The sequence below is a fragment of the Denticeps clupeoides genome, chromosome 1, assembly GCF_900700375.1.
Source record: "Denticeps clupeoides chromosome 1, fDenClu1.1, whole genome shotgun sequence".
Classification (NCBI taxonomy): domain Eukaryota; kingdom Metazoa; phylum Chordata; class Actinopteri; order Clupeiformes; family Denticipitidae; genus Denticeps; species Denticeps clupeoides.
In genome coordinates, this window is record NC_041707.1 from 34,970,546 (window position 1) to 34,996,434 (window position 25,889).

A 25,889-nucleotide genomic window follows, 5' to 3' on the forward strand; every position below is an offset into this window, starting at 1 on the left:
TCCTTCCCATTCTCACAATGACCTGTTTCCATTAACAATATAAAAAAAAATTGGATTCATTGTCAGACCTTGCGAGCTGCCAGTCCGTCATGGTACAAATTCAGAATATTACTCAGACATAGTGACCGCATGAATGAACATACATTCCAAATTTTGCTGGATTCTACTAATTTGAGGTGCTGGATATTCATGAGCCATCAGCCATTTTCATCATCAACAACAAACATATTACTTTACGTGTAACAAATGCGGGCTAAGTACCGTAATGAGGATGTATAGACGAAGCGGTGCAGTGCCCAATTCCCCAGTTCAACAATGATTCACAAGCTACACATCTTATACTGGCAGCATACCGTAGAATGGGACATGCCGGGCGCTGCTAACGTCAGACTGAACCACCACAGCAACAGCAATAATTCGCTTCCCACACATTCTCTCAATGTGCCTCAGTTCTGTAACCAACAAGTAAATGGCACTGATGGTTGTCAGCTCCAGACATGGAATGAAAAGAATGAAATATATGAAGGAAAAGTTGCAGAACCAAAATGAGGCTTTTAAGGGTTAATTATTTTGGATCCACTTAATAAACTGCGGGGTGGGTCAAGCAGGAAGAGGAAGAGCTTTATGGTGCTGATTTCTTGAAAGTATGAATGGGAACAGCCATAATCGGTGACACACACTGAACCCTGTTCCATGTACTTCATGGGGACTGTCCCTGTCCCTGACTGGAAGCAAATATGGACCAGTTAAAGCTTTTCTACTATATGCCCATCAATTTGTGATAACAGATTTCTTCTATTACAGCATAAACTGTTACAATATAATGAAATAAATAATTACAAATAAAGTCATTTTTAACATGAATGACAAATATTATGTAAAGTAGAAAACACCAATGTCCCAAATTAGAATTAATGAATTCTGCTTATTTAAACTTTTCCCCCAAGATTTTCTGTTATTAAAGATAGCACCTCCATCAAGATAAAGGCCAACTCTGTTAGATCTTCATAATTGTTTAAATTCTGTTTTTAAAAGTGACAGCTTTGTCATTAGAAGTAACAGTTTTGTTAACATTTGCATAATGGGTTTATATAGTTTTTTTATATATAAAAAACAAAGCAATTCAAACTACTGCAACCACAGCATGATTAAATATTCTTACTTCCAAATGGCGAAACACATTTATTGCATATTTAAGTACAATATAAATATTGTTGCACCTGACTACAATGAAATCTTCATAAAACTTATCTATCAGTTCTATATTTAACATACAGTTTTTTTTATTGTTACCCCTTCCCTGAAAAAAACATATTAAACACAGTAATATAACATTAAATGTGCAACATGTACTCTGGAAGGGTGTGCACTTCTGCAATGCTTGATAAAGTCAAATGCACTCTTACATGCAGAGACCAGCCCTTTCCAGCACAACCTAGGTGAATTTCACAAAGCCCATTTGCCCAAATTGAACAATTATGTACAAACGAAACCAAATGCAACAGGGTCATTTGCACTGTTGTGGCACAAATCATCAAAAGATAATTAAAATGTGATGTTTGGTTATACATGTTTTTAATAAAGTATTTATTCTATATTTTCCCATTTTGTACAAAAAAGAACAAATTTATACTACAATTGCTTTGTCCAGTAAGAATGGTTGTTTGCATACTACTACTGCGATTACTCTTACTACTACAACTAATAATAATAATAATAATAATACCCACAATAACAATCGTAGTAGTAGTATTTGACACAGAAACATAAATGTTGTTAAATTCTTTGTTTGGTTGTCCTGTTCAGAATCTTTAAATGATACTTTGTAAAAGTCTTAATGTCTTTTTAAAACATGTTTCACTACAGCATATTTTCCTTTTTACTCAATGCAAGCAAATGCTTCTTTAGATTACTTTGATGTTTCCATGGAAACCTGGTTTGTGATGCAGGTCATTGAGATGTTTCTCTCTCCATATCTAATCAAACGTAGCTTCTACCTTTGTGTATCATCGTTGATGTCATCCATATATGACGTGAAACTGAACGGAGGGTAATGTTTAAGCCACAGTAAAGTCCAACATTCTACATGGTTGAGTCTGAGCATTTATGTGAGGACTTGTCAGTAGAACTCAGGAGAGGGATCACTTGCCACCAGTTCTTGTCATCATGCTCTCAGCTAAGGGGAAACTTTTCTGCTTTTCTCTGCTCATTATTAACTTCTCTTTCCTCACAGGTAAGTCTAATGAACTAATTAATTACAAAATCATTTAGTAATTTATTTGTTTGTATTTACAGAAATGTTCAAATATAAATGTATTAATACTTACATAGAATTTTTAAAAATGTGTTTGTTTCAGTTAAAGTAAAAATAAAATCTAAAATTCTTGTTCAACAAGTACAAAATACATTTAATGAACTGCATGTACAGTAAAAACATGTTATATTTTTTTCTCACATGTATCTGAATCCAAACATAAGACAAATATTTATTTTCTAAACAACATTAAATATCATAATAAATTGTACAAATATGATATAATTACAATACAACAAATGTATGTATGTATAATCAATATATTAATAATTGCAAATATTAATTTTTTTACAGCTCAATTGGATGCAGCAACAGATGATCCTTTGACCACTGATCCTTCAGAAGCAACATCCAGTGCTGTGTTAACACCTGAAACCAGTCCAGATGACCCATCAGCAACACCCCTTATTCCTGAGGTTACGACTGCTGACCCTGAAGTGACTACAGCTGACCCAATGGAAACATCACTCAACCCAGATACAACAACTCCTGATTCTGGCATAACAACAGACAGTCCTTTTTCTAGTTCAGACACCACAATAACAGATGAGACAGATACAACAACTGATCCGTCACTAACAACTTCTGATCCTGGAGCCACAGCCAGCGAACTCCCAGAAACTACATTTAATCCAGAATCAGCATCACCATCAGTCACGCCTGACATTAGTACTCTTGACCCATCAACAGCAACACCTGAACTAAGCACAACTGACCCTTTACCGGACACTACTGTTGATACTGGAGCAACAACTGTTAAAACTACCTTTAATCCTACAGGATATACAGAATCAACCGTATATACAGAATCAGCATCACCATCAGTCACCCCTGACATGAGTACTGTTGACCCACCAACAGCAACACCTGAACTGAGCACACCCGACCCTTTACCGGACACTACTGTTGATACTGGAGCAACGACTGTTGAAACTACCATTAATCCTACAGGATATACAGAATCAACCGTATATACAGAATCAGCATCACCATCAGTCACCCCTGACATGAGTACTGTTGACCCACCAACAGCAACACCTGAACTGAGCACAACCGACCCTTTACCGGACATTACTCTTGATTCTGGAGCAACAACAGTTGGAACTACCTTTAATCCTACAGGATATACAGAATCAACTGTATATACAGAATCAGCATCACCATCAGTCACCCCTGACATGAGTACTGTTGACCCACCGACAGCAACACCTGAACTGAGCACAACTGACCCTTTACCAGACACTACTGTTGATACTGGAGCAACAACTGTTGAAACTACCTTTAATCCCACAGGATATACAGAATCAACTGTATATACAGAATCAGCATCACCATCAGTCACCCCTGACATGAGTACTGTTGACCCACCAACAGCAACACCTGAACTGAGCACACCCGACCCTTTACCGGACACTACTGTTGATACTGGAGCAACGACTGTTGAAACTACCATTAATCCTACAGGATATACAGAATCAACCGTATATACAGAATCAGCATCACCATCAGTCACCCCTGACATGAGTACTGTTGACCCACCAACAGCAACACCTGAACTGAGCACACCCGACCCTTTACCGGACACTACTGTTGATACTGGAGCAACGACTGTTGAAACTACCATTAATCCTACAGGATATACAGAATCAACCATATATACAGAATCAGCATCACCATCAGTCACCCCTGACATGAGTACTGTTGACCCACCAACAGCAACACCTGAACTGAGCACACCCGACCCTTTACCGGACACTACTGTTGATACTGGAGCAACGACTGTTGAAACTACCATTAATCCTACAGGATATACAGAATCAACCATATATACAGAATCAGCATCACCATCAGTCACCCCTGACATGAGTACTGTTGACCCACCAACAGCAACACCTGAACTGAGCACACCCGACCCTTTACCGGACACTACTGTTGATACTGGAGCAACGACTGTTGAAACTACCATTAATCCTACAGGATATACAGAATCAACCATATATACAGAATCAGCATCACCATCAGTCACCCCTGACATGAGTACTGTTGACCCACCAACAGCAACACCTGAACTGAGCACACCCGACCCTTTACCGGACACTACTGTTGATACTGGAGCAACGACTGTTGAAACTACCATTAATCCTACAGGATATACAGAATCAACCATATATACAGAATCAGCATCACCATCAGTCACCCCTGACATGAGTACTGTTGACCCACCAACAGCAACACCTGAACTGAGCACACCCGACCCTTTACCGGACACTACTGTTGATACTGGAGCAACGACTGTTGAAACTACCATTAATCCTACAGGATATACAGAATCAACCGTATATACAGAATCAGCATCACCATCAGTCACCCCTGACATGAGTACTGTTGACCCAACATACACTCCTGGAGAAACCACAGGAGGAACCAACACCCCAACACCCGATCCTACAGAAACAAAAATGACAACAACAGAGACTTCAGTAACAACAACAAACCCCGAAACAACGACAGCAGATACAACAGATATACACTGTGAAAATGGCGGAACCTTAAATGACGACAAAAAATCTTGCCTGTGCCTGCCTGACTTCACAGGTCCTACATGTACTGTCATTAACAACGTGATTCCTCCCTCAGGTAGGACATTTCATCAGTTCTGCATTTAATGGTATTAGGTATTGTGTAATTCGTCATATTTAAGTTACATACATGTCATTGTTCTCAGAAACCCTTAACAGGACTGTTAAAGCTGCAATTGTAGTAAAAAGCAATTTTATTGAAGAATATAATGACACAAACTCAGCAGAATACCTGGAGTTTACGGCAAACTTCACATCTGAGGTGAGGCCAATTTGAGCTCTGATCTATGTCTCAGTTGAAGAGTTGTAGTTAATTGTTAATATCAGCTTTTAAAAATTAATAATAACAATAGCAATACTACTAAAATATGCTGTCACTGTTTAATATTTATGGGTATGTCTAACTTTTTTAGATGTCAAAAATCTATCAGAGAAACATAGCACATTTTCTAGCTGTGGTCAACGTAGGCCTCAGGTAAGTATGACTAAAAAACATTAGTGTAAAGTCTTGTCTAGCTGATAAAGTGAGTAACCATGTTATATCTCCTAGTGAGATCAGCAACTCATTTGTCGGACATGGGCATGCCAAGAGAAGAGATATTAATGACTTGATCCTAAGAGAGACCAGGTAAATTTACCACCAGGGTAATCAATGCACAAGATACCTCACACAATAAATGATCTGTATTGTAAATCAAACATTTCATAACAAATGACTTGTATAAACATGAAAATATGTTTTATGTGCCAGTGTCAAAGTGGAACATGAAATCGTTTTGGCTGTTCCCAACAACCCGAACCAGGAAGAGGTGTATGAATCCCTCTTCAAAAAAGTGGAAGCTGTCATGACTGCGCTGGCAAAGTGTTCAACATCTCCTGATGAATCAGGTGAGTCTCAACACTTCTCACATTGTAACAGTATGGCGATTTATTGCCTGTCACTGCAAGTGACCGTTGGCCTAAATTGCAATTGTTTTAGTCAGAGAGTATAGTAATAAACTGAACCTTCAGTGTCATTCATATAGACATAGCAATTTTCTTAATGATTTTTCTTTTGTCTCTCTTAAGACTGTCCAAGCTTTGAAATTGTTCAAGTGGAAGAACCCCAGCCAGTTCAATTTGACGAAATGGGTGAGTAAAAAAACATACAAAATGTATGAATACATTTCTGCACAATTATGTTCAGATTCATTTCATTTTCTTTATCTACCTTGACAGGTTACTGCAAATCAAAAGTTTCACCAAACTTTGCAAAATACTTTGTGCCATACATACTAAAGGGCCAACTGACTTGTGTGACAGTATGTCATCCAGGTCATCCTGACCAGATGAAATGTTGGAACAATGGTACATGTGAAGTTCTCAAAACCGGCCCAGTTTGCTAGTAAGGATCCCTCGCCATACATCTGCACATTTAACATGAATAGAAAATAGACTCACATATGATTGTCATATTCAAAATTGTCTCCATCCAGTTGCCAGCACTCCCAGGACAACTGGTACCTGGCCAAGGATTGCGGCTACCCAGTGAACAAGATTGGGTTCTACAGTGGCGTAGGAGTGTGTGCTTCAGTGTTGGTACTGACTGTGCTTGGGCTCTCAATTTACCTAATAGTGAGCAAGAGCAAACAGAAGAGGTAAGGAACCTGTCTAATCTTGTGTGTGAAGAGAATTCATAAATCATTACATTTACTAATACTAATAAAAATCCAAAAATCCTTTTCAGGCATAAGAACAATAAGGAAAAATTAGTGACTCAGTGGCTGGATGACGACGTTGAGTGGCCCCCATCTAAAGCTGCTTTCTCAGGTTTGCCCACGGTCGCCACTCAACACTTGGTGTGTTTTGAAATTTATTTTTTGTCATACTTGACATTTATTCCTTGATCAGGGATGTTTGAAAACCCTTCTTACGTTCATGGGAGTGTCTACACACAACCAGAGGTTCCTGCCTACAGCTCTCAAGATGGCACCCCATCACGCTCTGATGAGAGCACACTCAAGCAAAGGTTACCCATGCACAAACCTTATCCCCTGAATCAGCTGCAGAACGGCCAGCCCCCACGCTACACCCCATCATTGGAAAGAGTGCAGTTATACAGTGATATAAGAAGTTCCAATAAAAGTATCAATATATAATGCATTTCTTTATTTCTAACAACTACTGTAATGATAACTGGTTATATGCTATATGCTAAACTAAATTAGTAGAAATACACATTGTAGTAATAATTATGCACTGATTATATTTAGTAACTCAGAACAAGATACAATTGTGCAATGCTGAACACAAACAGTTCATGAAGTATGAAATGTACATAATCTTTAATCTTTTTTTGTTATGTTTTTTATTTATCATTTATTTGTATTTATCTATTTATTCATGTTGATCCTTTTCATATATCTGATTCTTTAAAGGTATGTATAAACATATTATTTGTTGTATTGTCTTTAAGTGTGCTGTTCTGTACAGTGTACATACACTAATCGTCAAAAGTTTCGACACCTGCTCTATGATGGTTATAGAGACTAAGATGGAGCCATTTGATGAATCCAATGCAAGAAACATACATTGAAACATTGTTGTATCAGGAGAAAGTGTGTTTGATGAGTCTATTTTTTAGAGTCTTTTTACTTTAATCTGTGTTTGTTCACTATTGCCATCATCAAAATCCACTTCATGAGCTGCTCATTAACATGAATGATAAGAAAGTGTTCAGCATAAACCCACAGGACTGCTGGAAAACCCTCCCCATTATCTATTATGTAAACAATGCAAGGCCCATTAATAAGTAGGTGTCCAACTTTTGACTCGTAAAGAAACACGACATACAAAACTATCTTTACAAAATTTTGTTATTAGTTCATTTCCATGATAATTTCTATGATAATTTTATCAGAATAATGTGCATTTCTCAATGGAATATATCTCTGTTATTTCCAGTACATTTCCAGTACAAAAATTGCCCTTCTAATTGCCCTGTTTTGGATGAATGCCTAACTTTTACAAGCCTATTAAAGCAATGCCCCTGATGTGGTCTCAAGTCCACATTATCTCAACACAGCATCAAAGGATTAAATTAAGGCAGGGTATAAGCCATATCCAGGCAAATAAATGTGAGCAAGTTTTTAGTTGCTGTTCAAGGTACAAATCTGTGAATGGTGGCCTCAGTTGGACTTAATTTTTCCGTAGCTACGATGTCAATTTTCCAAAAGTTCATCTATTTTGTTCATCTTGCCAACCTATTTCTGCTGGCTGTGGCAGGTAATTATTTTGTTACTAATTGTTACAAAATAACTTATGACATAAGATTGTGTTAGAGAACAATCTAGAATGTTTTTTTTTTAGAATGTTTTGTATGGGCTAATATTTGTGCCAGTAGAAACTGACTGGGGATCGTGGTAAAATGGAACTTCCTAAGGGTGAACTGTGCTGGATAATATGGGCTGATATTTGTACTAGTATAAACTGAATTTGAATTAAATATATTTGTATCTGAATTGCACAAACTGAATTTAAATTGTTCAAAATGAATCTGAATGTATTAATTTGAATTTGAATTTCAACAAAAAAAATAGAAACAGCATTTTACAGGCCAGTCAGTGTTACATATCTACTGGTGACCTGAGCTGGATAATACTGAAATGAAACTAAACAAAGCAATCGTTTGCGTCCTTTGTAAACTATTTGTTCCTGACTGGGGCTAAATGTCGGTGGAAATAAATAAAAAAGTAAAATGTTGTTCACTCTGGATTTGAGATGTGATGCAGCAGCAATGGCCAAAAAAATGCAGCAGCACCATCAAATCTGCAATTTATACCACAACGCAACAAACTGACAAAAGATTTGAGCAAATCTTCATCATGTTGGCTGTTCTTGCTGTGCATTTACCCGCTGTTTATGTTATATTGAGACACACCCATGTTAATGTCGTGTGTATCTGCGCCTGTATGCGCAGTTAGACCAGGTTAAAATGTGGCCCATGTGGCCAACGTGAGCGTGTCCCAATCGAACATAAACAGCAGGTAAATGCGCAGCACGAACTATGCACATTACATCAAGGGGACAGCATGTAACCAACTGAATTCCTTTCCTTTTACAAGTGTGTACTGACAAGCCACAGCGACAAAATTACAAAAGGAAAATTATTAAAAATAATATGTAATTACTACTGCGATTAATCACGTTTAAAATATTTAATCGTTGCTCAGCACTAGTGAACTACTAAATGGCTGAAAATGGAATTTATGGAAAGTTATGTAACTAAGTATTTGCTCTCATTTGCATATATTAAATGCAGCAATTGTGATTCCACTAGATGAACCATTCAGAGAGAGCATGTGGACATCTGACAGTAACCCACCTTCAGCTGGAACAGAGGGCACATTTGCAACTACTTTGAACATACCAACCACAATTCATGGGACAAGCACTTCAACAGAATCCACAGACCCATTTTCAACCAACAGTGTCTCTGCACTGACATTGACAACTTCAGAAAGTCCACCCAGTGAGACAAGTTCTCCCTCATATCCAACAGATAAGGATTTTCTTAATACAAAATCTGAAGTCACATCATTATCACCAACAGAAGAAATATATGGCACTTCTATATTAACACTGACCACATCAACAATTCCATCCACTGAGGCAAGTTCTCCATCAGATTCAACAGTTACAGACTCTACCAGCACAATAGCAGATCCAGTGAGTGAAAGTACTTGGACCTCAGAGAGCACAACTACAGAACTCATATCATTATCACCAACAGGATCAACAGTGGGCCCTTCTACAGTAACACTGACCGTGTCAACAATTCCAACCACTGAGGCAAGTTCTCCATCAGATTCAACACTTACAGACTCTACCAGCACAATAACAGATCCAGTGAGTGAAAATACTTGGACCTCAGAGAGAACAACTACAGAACTCATATCATTATCACCAACAGGATCAACAGTGGGCCCTTCTACAGTAGCCCTGACCATGTCAACAATTCCAACCACTGAGGCAAGTTCTCCATCAGATTCAACACTTACAGACTCTACCAGCACAATAAGAGATCCAGTGAGTGAAAGTACTTGGACCTCAGAGAGAACAACTCCAGACGTCACGTCATTATCACCAACAGGATCAACAGTGGGCCCTTCTACAGTAACACTGACCGTGTCAACAATTCCAACCACTGAGGCAGGTTCTCCATCAGATTCAACACTTACAGACTCTACCAGCACAATAACAGATCCAGTGAGTGGAAGTACTTGGACCTCAGAGAGAACAACTACAGAACTCATATCATTATCACCAACAGGATCAACAGTGGGCCCTTCTACAGTAGCCCTGACGATGTCAACATTTCCATCCACTGAGGCAAGTTCTCCATCAGATTCAACACTTACAGACTCTACCAGCACAATAACAGATCCAGTGAGTGAAAGTGCTTGGACCTCAGAGAGCACAACTACAGAACTCATATCATTATCACCAACAGGATCAACAGTGGGCCCTTCTACAGTAGCCCTGACGATGTCAACATTTCCATCCACTGAGGCAAGTTCTCCATCAGATTCAACACTTACAGACTCTACCAGCACAATAACAGATCAAGTGAGTGAAAGTGCTTGGACCTCAGAGAGAACAACTCCAGAAGTCACATCATTATCACCAACAGGATCAACAGAGGGTACTTCGACAGTAACACTGACTACATCAACAATTCCATCCACTGAGGCAAGTTCTCCAACAGATTCAACACTTACAGACTCTACCAGCACAATAACAGATCCAGTGAGTGAAAGTACTTGGACCTCAGAGAGCACAACTCCAGAAGTCACATCATTATCACTAACAGGATCAACAGAGGGCCCTTCTACAGTAACACTGACCGTGTCAACAATTCCAACCACTGAGGCAAGTTCTCCATCAGATTCAACACTTACAGACTCTACCAGCACAATAACAGATCCAGTGAGTGAAAGTACTTGGACCTCAGAGAGAACAACTCCAGACGTCACGTCATTATCACCAACAGGATCAACAGTGGGCCCTTCTACAGTAACACTGACCGTGTCAACAATTCCAACCACTGAGGCAAGTTCTCCATCAGATTCAACACTTACAGACTCTACCAGCACAATAACAGATCCAGTGAGTGAAAGTACTTGGACCTCAGAGAGAACAACTCCAGACGTCACGTCATTATCACCAACAGGATCAACAGTGGGCCCTTCTACAGTAACACTGACCGTGTCAACAATTCCAACCACTGAGGCAAGTTCTCCATCAGATTCAACACTTACAGACTCTACCAGCACAATAACAGATCCAGTGAGTGAAAGTGCTTGGACCTCAGAGAGCACAACTACAGAACTCATATCATTATCACCAACAGGATCAACAGTCGGCCCTTCTACAGTAACACTGACCGTGTCAACAATTCCAACCACTGAGGCAAGTTCTCCATCAGATTCAACACTTACAGACTCTACCAGCACAATAACAGATCCAGTGAGTGGAAGTGCTTGGACCTCAGAGAGCACAACTACAGAACTCATATCATTATCACCAACAGGATCAACAGTGGGCCCTTCTACAGTAACACTGACCGTGTCAACAATTCCAACCACTGAGGCAAGTTCTCCATCAGATTCAACACTTACAGACTCTACCAGCACAATAACAGATCCAGTGAGTGAAAGTGCTTGGACCTCAGAGAGCACAACTACAGAACTCATATCATTATCACCAACAGGATCAACAGTCGGCCCTTCTACAGTAACACTGACCGTGTCAACAATTCCAACCACTGAGGCAAGTTCTCCATCAGATTCAACACTTACAGACTCTACCAGCACAATAACAGATCCAGTGAGTGAAAGTGCTTGGACCTCAGAGAGCACAACTACAGAACTCATATCATTATCACCAACAGGATCAACAGAGGGCACTTCGACAGTAACACTGACCACATCAACAATTCCATCTACTGAGGCAAGTTCTCCAACAGATTCAACACTTACAGACTCTACCAGCACAATAACAGATCCAGTGACTGAAAGTACTTGGACCTCAGAGAGCACAACTCCAGAAGTCACATCATTATCACTAACAGGACCAACAGAGGGCCCTTCTACAGTAACACTGACCATATCAACCATTCCAACCACTGAGGCAAGTTCTCCATCAGATTCAACAGTTACAGACTCTACCAGCACAATAACAGATCCAGTGAGTGGAAGTGCTTGGACCTCAGAGAGCACAACTCCAGAAGTCACATCATTATCACCAACAGGATCGACAGAAGGCACTTCGACAGTAACACTGACCACATCAACAATTCCATCCACAACGATACTAACCACAGTACCTACCACCACTCCAACTACAAGACCTCCCAGCACTACAACTACTAGATTACCAACCACTTCAACCTCAACAACAAAACCTCCACTGTGCTACAATGGTGGAACTGTATCTGGCACAGGCTGCATTTGTCCCAGTGATTGGGTTGGGGACCAGTGTGAGTCACCTGTTCCTGTTATCAATATCGGTAAGTGTGTAAGGTTTACTTTTCATAATTTTCATTGTTTAGCCGCAATAATACTGTATGAATACATTGTTTTGTTTTATACTGATGAACAGATGTAATTGAGGTGCCAACAGATATTGCATTAACAATCAGTGAACCATTTCTTGAGGAGTATGAGGATACTTCTAGTGCAGCATACAAAGATTTTACAGACGATTTCAAAAAAAGGGTAAGTTGTGTTTATTTTATTCATATTTTTTCTCTATATTCATTATTTTTCTGTATATTTGTAAGGGATATTTAAAGTGTTTTGTATTTTTTTGTCCGCATTTTCAAATGGGTAAACTGTGATATAATTGTAATAATGGACATTAGCACTGGCATAAAACTCCATCTCATGGTATCTAGTGGTACACAAACCAAACAACATACTTTTATAAATTAAAAATCAGCACTTTCTTCATGGATTAACACTGTTAAACATATAATGTTTTGTTATTTTCTCTATTCAAGATGGAAATTATGTATAAAGTCAATGTTAAAAACTACAAAGAAATTCGCATCATACAGTTGAGGTAAATATGTCATTCTGTTTTATAGGACATGGCACTGTTAAATGTTATATGTGGCCAGTAATGAACTTCTGAACTGCATAATTGTAATTACCTACACCTCTCTGTTCAAAGCAAGGGGAGCGTAAAAGTAGATCATCAGGTGATTGTGGAAGTGAAGAACGAACAGAACGCAACAGAGTCCCTAACACAGATTTTTGAAGAGATAACAGTTGCTGTCCAAGAAAGCATGACTTGTGATCCAGGTAATGTTCAGTCCACAGAATTGTACCAAAATATCAGATATAAACATGTTAAATAATTTGAACTACAGGGTTGAGAATCGTCTTTGGTCCAAAGTTGGCAACAGGAGGGCTTAAGTCAGACTGGGAGCAGGGAGGACACAGGCAAGTTATCGAGGTTTAACAATAACAGACAAGGGCAATCCATAGTAGTCAGGAACGCAGCAATGGTCGACGTGTGGTTTACTAGTGAAGAGCAGGTGAGGAAGCTGTAGAAAGATCAAGTGTTTATAGTGGAGACTGTCTTCTTCACTTGCATCCGGGTGCACCCCCTGCTGGTGTGGAGTATTTTATTATGATATATAGTTATTGCAGGGCAGTGTACGGTCTGATCCCAGCACATTTGAGCTGTACATTATAAAACAGTTGGATATGAAGTTAGAATTGGGACATTGTCTTTGAAAAGTAGCGCCCCTGCTGTGCACCCACTTCCCATGTGTTTCAATGTACAGGGTGGGTCATTAATATGGATACACCTTAATAAAATGGGAATGGCTGGTGACATTGAACACATTTTATAAGTGGTCAGAAACTTGTAAATAACTCATGAAAGAATTAAGTTACGTTAAAACCAAGCACACCATTGATTTTCTTGTGAAACTACCAATAAATTTGATGTGTCACATGATCCTTTTTGAAAAAACAAAAGTTGGATCCAAGATGGCCGACTTCAAAATGGCCACTATGGTCACCACCAATCTTGAAAGGTTTGCCCCCTCACATATACTAATGTGCCACAAACAGGACGTTAATATCACCAACCATTCCAATTTTATTAAGGTGTATCCATATAAATGGCCCACCCTGTATTTAAACCCAGTTTAAGCCTGTATTTATGCATGTTTAGATGTGGTGGTTACGGAGAATAAGATGGAGGCCATTTTGAAGAACCCAATGCGAGAAACACGTTTAGTATTTGTGTAGCGGGAGAAAGCGAAGAACATTTTTTTTTCGCTTTTATCGTTGTTTATTACATAACCTGTGTTATTTCACAGTTTTGCCTCTTCTTTGCTCTATAATGTAAACGATGCAAGACCCATAAATGAGTTGGTGTGTCCAAACATTTTGACGGGTAGTTTGTGCACAATATATGCATATTTGGCCATCTTTTCAGACAGTGCTCCTCCAGAAACTTGCCCTGGATTTACTATCACAGCCGAGAGTGTCCAACAACCAACAATCGATCCATATGGTGAGTTTAGGTGGCTCCAACACAAAGTTCTTTTTTTAAGAAAAAAACACACCGCTGCAATATTGTTAAAGCATTTGCTTCTCAACAGAGGTGTGCCGCACAGATGTACGTGGCAAATTTGGTGACGCTTATGTTCAGTACTTTCACCCGTACACCATCAATGGCGTTATAAAGTGCTTAAGCCAGTGTGATGAGAATCACAACAACTCACTGAGCTGCAATGCTGGAAAATGCCTCCTTCAAACCACTGGCCCATACTGCAAGTGAGTTGCGAACATTCCAACGTGCCGTTGTAATAAATACACCCGTGAGTAAAGGCATCTGAGAGCATGTCCTGTTTCTCGTTGCAGGTGTCAGGGCGGTTTTTGGTATTCAGGATCAAACTGTGAGCAGCCAGTGAGGAAGAGTTCTATAATCGCTGGACTCGGGACGTTAGGAGCAGCTGTTGTTCTTATTGCTGGGGTCCTGGCAGTATATCTATTCTGGACTCGAAGACAATCTAAACGGTATTTCACCTAAAAAAATTTTTATTTTGGAACATCAAAGTGGCCTTGTAACAGGGGCAGTGGTGGCCTAGCCATTAAGGAAGCGGCCCCCGTAACCAGAAGTTTGCCGGTGATGGTTAAAATCAGAGGACACATTTCGTTGTGTCACCATGTGCTGTGCTGTAGTGTTTCACAATGACAATAAAAAATATATATATCAAAGACCTATCAAATCTAAACCAGTAAAGAAATGTTGTCTATAATCATGGTGGCGCAGCGGTTAAGGAAGCAGCCCCCGTAATCAGAAGGTTGCAGGTTCGAATCTGAGGTGAGTGGCCACTGAGGTGCCACTGAGGTCCCACACACTGCTCCCCGGGCACCTGTCATGGCTGCCCACTGCTCACACAGGGTGATGGTTAAATGCAGAGGACAAATTTCACTTTGTGCACCGTGTGCTATGCTGCTGTGTATAACAAGTGACAATCACTTTACTATTATTATTATTATTATAAAAGCAACAAAAAAATTGTTTAGAGCCCGTTCTGACACATTTGTTCCAAACCAATCTTAACAAAATGCTGCTTTTTGCTTAGGAATAAAGACATCAAAAACAAACAAGTAAAGCAGTGGATAGACGAGGACTTTGAGTGGCCTTCCAAGAACAGATCAAAGTCGTCCAGCAACACAAACCTGATGGGTAACAGTCTATTACAAAGGAATGAGTGTTGTGTAATTAATGATACTTACACACAATCCCTGATGAGATGTAATAAAATGTCTCTCACACAGGAAATGACTTCACCAATCGGGTCACAAGCGTAGGCCACACTGGTTTTCATTACAACACCAGCGGTGACGTGGACAGCCAGGCAAGTTCAGCGCCACGTTATAGCAGCTCATGGGCCACACCCTTCCAGATGACACCAGACTTCTACAGGGGAGAGAATGGAAGAATGGGTCCCTCTCCTGGACAAGTAATGCAACTGCGGTATTTCCAGCCTGAGGACAGACAGGTAGGGCCTCAATGCGGATAATATTAACCGTATATAAAAATTTGACCTATAGGTCTGGCATGGGCAGAAAAATGTGCTGTTATCATCAATTCCCTTCTTTCTCGCCAGTTCAGGATCATTAGGCCAACCACCTTCCGGACTTCTATTGAGATTTAAATTTGACCTGCGCTTCTGGACTGAATACACGAAATATTTTTTTTTTTAAATATCATAAATATGGCAAGAAAGAAACACTTAGAAAATGGTGAAAGGGAAGCAATGCTTTGGTAATTTGTTTTATTTGAACAGTAAAATTAAAAATCTCTTCCATAACACACACCTCCGACAGCAAGTTTTTCCACACAAAGCAACGAACTAAAGTAGAAAAACTGCACCAGACTTGACAAAAATGTGACATAGGAATTTTATCAACGTATGTATTTTCGGAACTTCTGTTGATGTAGCACAGCAAGAAATTTAAGAATTATGTAAATAATGTATTTCATAGTTTTTCATACCAATTAAATAAAACTATTTATTAAAAATAAAAAAAAAACCTGGTGCAACATGCTGAATTTAAGACAAATATTTCCTGTGTGTTTGTAAAATCTGCGCTCATGAACTCTCCTTTCTTGCTAGAAGCGATAACGGCACCATAAACGGATTGAGCGGACAGAGGCCTAAATCCTCCCAGTTCACTGTGGGGTCGGGAATTTCTGCTGCAGCGGGCTGCTCGGCACCTTCCCCTGCAGCCGTTTCTGCAGAGTTGCCAGACTTGGTGACAGATGCCGTGTCCTCCTCTGGTGCCACCCTTGGCTGCTTTAAAGCTGTATTGAGATGGCCGTGAATATCAATCAAATGACGCTGCAGCTCTCTGCCGTTCAGCAGTGGGATTTCCTCTTGGAGGGACATGAGCAAATCCAAGACCACCGCACTCTCTAAAAGGGGAGAAAAAGAAAGTACATAAAGAAAATACATTTCAACCATGAATTTTTTTTTTTTTTTTCATAGATATCAGTGTTTTTTTTTGGTGCTGATTCCTGATATCGTGTATGGTACAAATCATCCCCTCCAGGATTTTGCAGGGTTTGTTTGGCTTATGAAGCTCGGAAAATTGGACCTGTCTGGTCGACTGAAGCATGCATATAGATGACATGTTTAATATATTATACGTCACATAAAAGCCACAAATAGCCATTAAGAATTTCAAAAAGTAAAAAATCTAATAGGAATGACAAATATCGCGATTGCAATTTAATCTGTTCAATATACACTTTACAATGTGTATAAAAAGCTTTAGCATAACTGTACATTACTGCACAGTAACTAGCATACCATGGACTGCAAGAGGCAGCTTTGTAAGTGGGCACGGCTTTAACATGGGACACATCTGATTGGTAAGCATGATTATCTATCACATACATATACATTTACAGCATTTACCAGACGCCCTTGTCCAGAGCGACTTACAATCAGTAGTTACAGGGACAGTCCCCCCCTGGAGACACTCAGGGTTTAGTGTCTTGCTCAGGGACAAAATGGTAGTAAGTGGCATTTGAACCTGGGTCTTCTGGTTCATAGGCGAATGTGTTACCCAATAGGCTACTACCACTCTCTGCAATCTTTAAGAAAATTAATTCAAATAAATTAAGTGCTTTCCCTTGTAACCCTAAGTTGCTCCAGGGGGGACTGTCCCTGTAACTACTGATTGTAAGTCGCTCTGGATAAGGGCATCTGATAAATGCTGTAAATGGTGGAATTTGCGCTTACTGTTGCAATCGCAAATTTAACACCAATGTTTTTGATTCATTATCTACATTTTATTTATGTCGTAACAGCATGGAACAACTTTGGGGGTTAAAATAAGGATTTGGAAAATATGCAAAATTTCAGTCTCCTTCCATTTTTGAGCATGAATTAATCTTACACAGTGATGCTTAAAAACCTTAACTCACCCATAGCTGTGAGCCGGTTCTCACTGGTCATCTTGCTCACTTTGCTTAGATAACAATAGATTCTTTCAAAGTCTACAGTGGGTTTTGGCTTTATGTGTGTCTCCAAGGGTGCCTGGCCCCCCTCTGTTCCTATGGACTTGGACGAAGACCGTGCTGCGTTGTCAGCCGCTAGCCTGTTTTCTGTGAACACAGCTTCTGGCCTGACATCAGGTGCAGATATAGAACTGGGTGGTTGGAGTCTGGTGTTGCCAGGTGTTGCTGTCTGAGGAGAGTTCGCACTGGAGGTTGGCTGACCGGGTGAGGCACGGACCCCTGGTGGGGAATGAAGACTGGGGGTTAAACCTGCCCCGGTGCCTGACAGTTTTCCAGCACCCCTGTTTGAGGTACCACGACTTGCAGACATCTGGTTCCTTTGAGACGCTGACATTTGCGGAGCAGCAAAAGAACTAGGTGCATTGTGGAGGGGGTGAGGTGGCTCGGAATGCCGCAAGGAATGAGGCTCTGTAGCTGCAATCACCAGCATCTGCAATACAGTGAATGAAATAAATTGCACGTAAACTCTGCCAGAACTTTAGCACGTTTCCTGACCCTTCATCAAAGCTAATGACTGCACATGTTTGTTAAATTATAGTTTCAGTGGTTATAAAACTAGCAACCCGTGCTCAGAAAAAGCAAAAGTACACGGTTACCAGAAGACCCAGGTTCAAACCCCACTTACTACCATTGTGTCCCTGAGCAAGACACTTAACCCTAAGTTGCTCCAGGGGGGGACTGTCCCTGTAACTACTGATTGTAAGACGCTCTGGATAAAGGCGTCTGGTAAATGCTGTAAATGTAAATGTATTGTGCAGCATTGTTTTAAAAGATCTGGAATTTCCGTTTTTTTGAGGAACAGAGAACAGGGACATAAAGTAACTAAATTTAGTCTAACTGACTGGCCTCCAAAAGCCTCTGACCATTTGTTGACCTCAGATGTGATGAAAAGGCACAAGTAAACCAAACCAGACTGACACACAGACACACAAACCTGAGAGAAAGACGCAGAAATCGTTTCTTCATGTCTCCCGGCCATACGGTTGGCCAAATCAGCCCACAGCTGGATCGGAACTTTTTTCTGACGCTCCTCCCTCAGCTGTCGATGGACCTGGAGGAATACTTGCCTCGCCACACTCATCTTCAAAGACTTTATAAAGGACTCGACCTGGAACCACATGAGGAAAGAAAGGGAAGTGATCGTCACCGTGAAACACTGCAGCACAGCACACGGTGACACAACCGTGTATTTAACCAATCACTTTGGTGAGCGGTGCTTTGCTCAGAGGCACCTTGGTGGTTCGGGACTTGAACAGGGACCCTTCCTTACCTGATAGGTCCCGCTGCCCCCACACACTCCGTAATGTTTTAAGGTAAAGGGGTGGAGACAATTAACCCTGAGTGTCCCCAGGGGGACACCCTGTAAAAAAAAAAAAGCTGTCCCCTGATTAAAGCTGTATGTATTAAAATGTATTTCAATTATTCAGATTCATATTACCAAATTCGTACAAAGCCATACAAGTGGAAAATTATTCGATAAGGCACTTATGAGTGTTTAAGTTTTGTACTTTTTGCATTCAGATTAACCTTTCCAGTCTATTGCTAAACCTATAGACGGAAGTAGGATAATATCCTCTAAAAATGGAAGAAAAAAAACACAGGTCGATTTTCCAAATTTCATCTGTGATCTGATGCTATAACCTAGTGGCCACAGGTGGTAATGCAGTTTCTGGCATTCGAGGACATCCGACATTTGCCAAGGCTGGAAGGGGATAAAAATGCCCACCGCGCTCCGAGGAACTGAACGGCCACCAGCAGCCACCACAGACTTTAAATCTGAACAATTTGCACCAGGATGGATGTTATTGGCCTACCTCCTCCAGTGAGCATTTGGGCCCCGCGGCATGCAGCGCCGACACGTCGAGTTCTCTGTGAAGCGAGTGCTGCTTCTTCAGGGCGTACAGGAGTTTGCGGTGGTCGCCGACCTTCAGCGATGCTGTTGTTCTCGACGTCGCTGCTGCTGCTGGTGGTGCTGGTGATGGTGGTGATGATGGTGATGATGATGAAGGTAGCGATGTTGACGTTGTTGGTGCTGTCGGCAACTCGTTTTTCGACCGCCTGCTCGTTGTCCGTTCGTGTTTCTTAGGGAAGAAGCGATTCGGGGGGTTTCTCCTCCGAGCGGGGGGCTTCATTGTAAACGTACAACGACGACGGCTAATTCGTCCTCTCCGAAATACTTCCCGGTGTTCACGTGTCGACGACAGCAGAAAAAATACTAGACGCTCAAATTCAGGTCAACATTTCAGTCGGTATTAATGAGAGAGAATACATACAAACATATAAAAAAATATATATATATATTTGGCGTTTACCTAAATCCGACCAACTTTGCTGTGTGAGCGCCTGTGCGAACGTAGCGCCTCCGTCATAGATGTACGAGAAGCGGGACGGTCCAAAAACGCGAAGCGCAACGGGCCCGTCCCAATTTTGTATGGTAATTCGTCCACCGTAACCCACTCTCCCTTGACACGCCCCCTGTGATCGCCATTTTGAAAAGTGGGACCGATTCGCACTAAACGCCATCGAGACGCACCGCCTCTCCAGCCAAGTACACTTGAAAGAGCGCTGCATCCCGTTCTTTCAGGATGTGGACTTTTGGGTGGGTCAACGGCAAGGGGACCCTGAAACATCTAAAACATCTGAAAACAGACGCTTATTTCGCAGTAATTGCTCGCTGTGCATCTTCGTGGACTGGTGCAAAAAAAGCAAAGTAGAAAAGCTGGGCTGGCAGCGGTGGGATTCGAACCCACGCCCCCGAAGAGACTGGAGCCTTAATCCAGCGCCTTAGACCGCTCGGCCACGCTACCACGTGGCGCAAGCGTTGGCACACGGCTTTTGAGTCATATAAACAACATTATTACAGTAACGTCAGATGTTGACGATATCTGTATAATCCTGCCAAAACGTGGCGTATTCTGGTATTTGGTTACAGCCTGCATTCGCTGTGACATTGTAACCACTTTGTCACCACTTTTTTCCAGCATTTTCATTTTTCACCATGCTTTTTTGTTGAGGATGGAGAGAGTCTAACAACTGCATACGTGTTCTTCAATAGATCCCAAAGAATCCATTGCTTCACCATTGCAGCCCAATGAATCCTGACACTTTCCTCTTGATGTACAGTACAGGCCAAAAGTTTGGACACACCTTCTCATTCAATGTGTTTTCTTTATTTTCATGACCATTTACCATGTGGAGTTAAGTACTTAACAAAAAAAGGTGAAATTACTGAAAACATGTTTTATATTCTAGTTTCTTTGCTCTGGTTACTGCTTTGCACACTCTTGGCATTCTCTCGATGAGCTTCAAGAGGTCGTCACCTGAAATGGTTCTCCAACAGTCTTGAAGGAGTTCCCAGAGGTCTTTCCTCAGGAAAGAAAAGAAAACTCAAGCTGTCGTACCATTGCTGACCGGTGTTCTGACCAATTGAAATCACCCCAGACCATAACACTGCCTCCACAGCCTTGTGCCATAGGGACTATGCATTATGGGTGCATTGCATTGCTTCATGCTCTTCCCTCCTTAACCTTATGCGCCACATGGTTCAACTGGACTCATCAGACCACGTGACCCTTTTGCCAAACTTTGTGTTTACTGGCAAACTGCAGCCGTTCTTACAATTGTTCGATACCGGCCAATAATTTGACCCATCTGAATCTGAATCATTTCATGCTACATGTCCTTTTCCATGGTTGTTAAAGAAAAGAAAAGGTATTCACTACATCAGTAAAGATGGAATAACATGCTGCCAACATATTAATCACTGCTCTAATGAACCAACATTTGCTTATTTAAATCCAGGTGGTAACTTTTTCTTGGCAGGGCAGTATAATTCAGAGCATCAGAACCTTCTCTATATATAAGCCAGACTTTTGAAGTGTGGACTGACAACATCTGGGCCCAGTGTTAAACTATGCTGGCAGGCTCCATGTGCAATGAGCACAGATATATTTAGGTAACCCTGTCCTCTGTCCCCCATCATAAGCTATATTTAGTCAATTCGTTTCCGCATGCCTATCCAAAATAACTCTGATGGCACACATAAAAGGCTGCAGTCCTGCAGTTTCAAGACTAAAGTCTACAACAGATGTGAGGATGTTTTAGAACATCATTTATTTATTCATTAATTAGGAAGATTCTAGGGTTCTATGGATTCTAGAGCTGACAGAGCCACTTTCCAGTTTAGTTTATTCATTTTATTAACAACATCACCACTAGCAGTGTTGCTAGTAGTAGAATTTACCACTTACATGATAAAGTTTACTACTGTGTTCAAGTTTGAAAAAGTATAGGAACAGTTTTCCCCATTTCAACTAGTAAGAACAACAGAGACTTGGCAAATCTACTGCTGTTGTTGTTGTTATTATTATTATTATTATTATTAATATTATTAAATGACAAACAAATCTAACAGGCAGATAAAATTTGTGATACACTTCACACACAGCACATGGTGACACAACAAAATGCGTCCTCTGCTTTTAACCATCACCCTTAGTGAGCAGTGGGCAGCCATGAAAGGCGCCTGGGGAGCAGTGTGTGGGGACGGTGCTTTGCTCAGTTTCCTTACCCACTGGGCCATCCACTGGCCCTTGTATTGTATTATATTTGATTTGCTTAGTGATATTGCATGCCATTCGGTGTCAGTACTGCAAGGGAGTATGTTAACTGAATTGAGAATATAAAGAATAATAACTACACTGCATTTAAACCACTAGAGGGAGCCAAAGTACCACAGTTTGAGAAACAAGGACAAATGGTTCAAAACCAATAACCAATCGATTCCAATCTATTCAATAATCTAAGAAACAATATATTATAAATTTTTTGTGTTAGTTTATGTTGCACTGTTTTGATGATAACAAAAAAAAAATCAAAAAACATTTTGTATGTTTGTATCCAACATGCTGTACTGTTTTGAATATCCTGGTTCTCACTGTTCCAAATATATTTTACAGCATATGACCATTGGGCGGCGCACTTTCACGGAATTGTTCAACTATAACATCAGCATAACTGTCATATTATAGTGGAATTAAACATGTCACTGTTTCTATTTGAAGGCCATCTGTTTCCGGTCATATTTAAGCTAGGTCACTCTGATTGTAGCCTTAATACCCCACAGGGCAAGCTCAAAAAGTAAATAAAATAAAATAATAAAGACCTGATTCACTTAGTCTGGGTGAGGGATTTTTGGAGAGGTCAGACTGCTAAATCAAGATTATGAATTTTGTCCTCACTCCTCTCATTTTGTTCCTGCTCATTTTCCCAAAGGCACATAGTGTGCCCCTCGCAGGACAAGAATGGATTATAGCTTATTGCTTTTTTTTTTTTTTTTTTTACCTGCCATGATATTTATGGCTCTCCCTGCATGAATCATGAGGAGAACACTTGGAGAACACATAAGGGTCATTTCTGGAGCAGTAAGATTAACCCAAAAAGGCACTTTCAAAATTTCAGGAAATCGTGTAGTGCTGTATAATAAACTCTTGCAAATCTGTTTTCAAATGTAACCACTTGTCATGCTTCATAATGCTTATCATCAAGTCGTTGTGTAATGCTTAAGACCGGGCAGCACCTTAACCTGAAGCACAGAGTTTAGCTACAATGGAGCTGTCCAGAAAGTGGGTGCTGAAATGTTTAAACACAGCAATTCTGTCAGAAGCAAAACTTTTTATGTGCTTGATATAAAAACATGAACATGACTACTACAAATGCGCCTTTCATCTCTGGGGCTGCTGTAGTACGTGCGTTTAAATATCATATATTCCCTGCTCTTTGCTAGATAAGGATGCAGCTGAGAATCATAACCTAAGGGACAATTTTAAGATTCACTGAGCCATGGGAAATCCTCCAAACAGAGTGAGGTTTTTTTTGTAGTCTGCAATAATCCTTCTAACAATGTTTCATGCAGTAAAGGTCACTGCAGTACAAAAAAAAATATATATTAAAACAATTACAATTATGCTGCATAACAAATTATGCATATTAGAAATGCAAGCATTTCTATCAAAAGATGAAACAAGAAATGTACTCGTGTACACTGCTTTTTTTTTTTTACGTTTAACATTTTTTAACACTTCTCTAGCACAGGTGTTCCTCCAGGAACAGGGAAACACTGCCTTTTTTCTTACTATACTTATTACACACACACACACACACACACACACACACACACAGTTGTCTTTCATTATCCTTAGTTTAAAAACTGTATAAATGTATTTATAAAACAGTCTGATCACGATGACTTGAGCACATCAGCTCAGCCCAGATTTCGCAAACCATCACAAACTTCCTGGTTACAAATACACAAAAGACAAGTCAGTGTGTGTGTTTGTGTCGTGTTGTGTGTCTTTGTGTGAGTGGGTGGGTGGGTGAGTGTCTGTTTTCGCGTGATGTTCACACAAAACTGAATTATTGCTGATGTGATGGGAACAAGCAAGGGTCTTTCAGAACCGCAGTCTCAATGTCATTCAAGGTGCCACGACTTGTTATCAAAGGCCATCAGACACAGAACTAAGTTGTTGCTAGGCTTCTGAATGACACATTGCTAGCAGATGTATCATCAAATGGCATAAAATAAAACTGTGGATTTTGAATACAATACACAATGACCCTGTGACCTTGTTTTTAAACCCCCTGAAACTGGTAAATATGTAGAATCTTTTTTATGAAGTGCTTATTGTCCATCTTGTAACAAGCGTTGTTTTTCTGAGACATGCTTGAAATGATATGAACTCTGGAAGTACGTGTAGTTTGTATAGCTGGAAATTGTTGCCATAATCATATGCAGCAGAATGCTGCTGACAACACCACATTATTGTAAAGTGACAGTGCGCTTTCTATTGATTTGTTCTCAAAAGGCCAGTCCGTGTCACTTGTTTCCTGACTGTACACCTCAGAAAACATGTGCACACAGGGTACATCTGTGTGTGCCTGTTCTCAGTGGGGGTGGGGTGGGGGTGGGGGGGGGGGGGTCTTCTTTACATAAGTAGAAAGAATAGATACATAGATTTAGTCATCAACATTTCACACATTACTCACTTGATTAGTTATGTAACAGACATGTAGTCTGCTTCAGGTTGTGTGAGTCTCTCACGCCCTGTAGCGTAGTATATAATGCAAAATAACAAAGAACATATATAACACGCGAACTACAATAATGGCGCAATGACATCCACTCAGCGTCATGTCGGCCTGTTTAACTGGAAGTTAAACTTCTCCACACCCCCTGATCTCACCTTAAGCAGAAAGGTGCTGCGCCCCTCCTATGGAACCAGCTACCACTTGACGTAGATTTTCCCCCCTGAAACCTCTGCTTTTAAATCCAGGCTTAAAACTCATCTGTTCTCTTAAGCTTTTGCTCAATTGGTTTTTATACTGTTCAGCCCTCCCTAACCTTCAAATTTTATGTTATATTCCTCAGCATATTATATACCCCCCTTTTCCCTTCTACCATCCAGGGTTTTCACCTGTGTTCTTCTTATGTATATCTGTATGTCCTTCTACATCTGTATACCTGCTGCACTGCAACTGCTGTTGAAAGTTGACTTGATTTTGAAAGGCAAATAATCCACAAAGAGGATCTTTGCATATTTGGTGAAGGTGGCGCAGTTTGCCCAGCTTTGCAGCTGGCCCAATGCCAACAGAGCGACATGGGTGTCATTCAGTCCTGTGATGGAGGGGTTCTTGGGGACCAGTCGTATCTTCCAGACATCTCCGGGGACCTGTTGAAGAGCTGAGTGATGAAGGCTGGAGTCGGCGTATTGCGCGGCAGGAAGGCAGATGCTTGATGGTGGCTGAAATTGTCAGGGGAATAATGACAAGCAGGTCGTCGGCCAGGCCTTTCTTCACCTCCACGGAAAGATGGCCGTCTGTTGCTGCTGTAGGCCTCTCCA

General features: G+C 40.6%; 1 protein-coding gene, 1 long non-coding RNA gene and 1 other non-coding gene across 3 annotated transcripts; 1 reads left to right on the forward strand and 2 right to left on the reverse strand.

Moving 5' to 3' along the window:
• Nucleotides 1–5,142: 5,142 nt before the first annotated feature.
• LOC114803090 (uncharacterized) lies at nucleotides 5,143–5,518 on the forward strand. The gene is made up of 3 exons (XR_003751874.1): nucleotides 5,143–5,155; nucleotides 5,307–5,368; nucleotides 5,444–5,518. It is a non-coding gene; the product is annotated as an uncharacterized LOC114803090 (long non-coding RNA).
• A 10,708-nt stretch (nucleotides 5,519–16,226) lies between these two features.
• Nucleotides 16,227–20,711, reverse strand: snapc2 (small nuclear RNA activating complex, polypeptide 2). Its single transcript, XM_028989429.1, has 4 exons — nucleotides 19,806–20,711; nucleotides 18,926–19,099; nucleotides 17,899–18,421; nucleotides 16,227–16,881 (listed from the first exon to the last, which is right to left on the reverse strand). Exons 1-4 carry the CDS (start codon nucleotides 20,121–20,123, stop codon nucleotides 16,559–16,561), a joined length of 1,338 nt encoding a protein of 445 aa, XP_028845262.1. The 5' UTR covers nucleotides 20,124–20,711; the 3' UTR covers nucleotides 16,227–16,558.
• Nucleotides 20,712–20,716: 5 nt separating this feature from the next.
• trnal-aag (transfer RNA leucine (anticodon AAG)) lies at nucleotides 20,717–20,798 on the reverse strand. Its single transcript has one exon. It is a non-coding gene; the product is annotated as a tRNA-Leu (tRNA).
• Nucleotides 20,799–25,889: the final 5,091 nt, after the last annotated feature.

Coding starts and splice junctions, on each gene's coding strand:
- snapc2 (XM_028989429.1), bottom strand. CDS start 20,123: ATGAAGCCCCCCGCTCGGAGGAGAAACCCCCCGAATCGCTTCTTCCCT. Junction 19,100..19,805: donor CCAAATGCTCACTGGAGGAG/GTAGGCCAATAA, acceptor ATGTGGTTCCAG/GTCGAGTCCTTTATAAAGTC. Junction 18,422..18,925: donor TTTCTGCGTCTTTCTCTCAG/GTTTGTGTGTCT, acceptor ACTGTATTGCAG/ATGCTGGTGATTGCAGCTAC.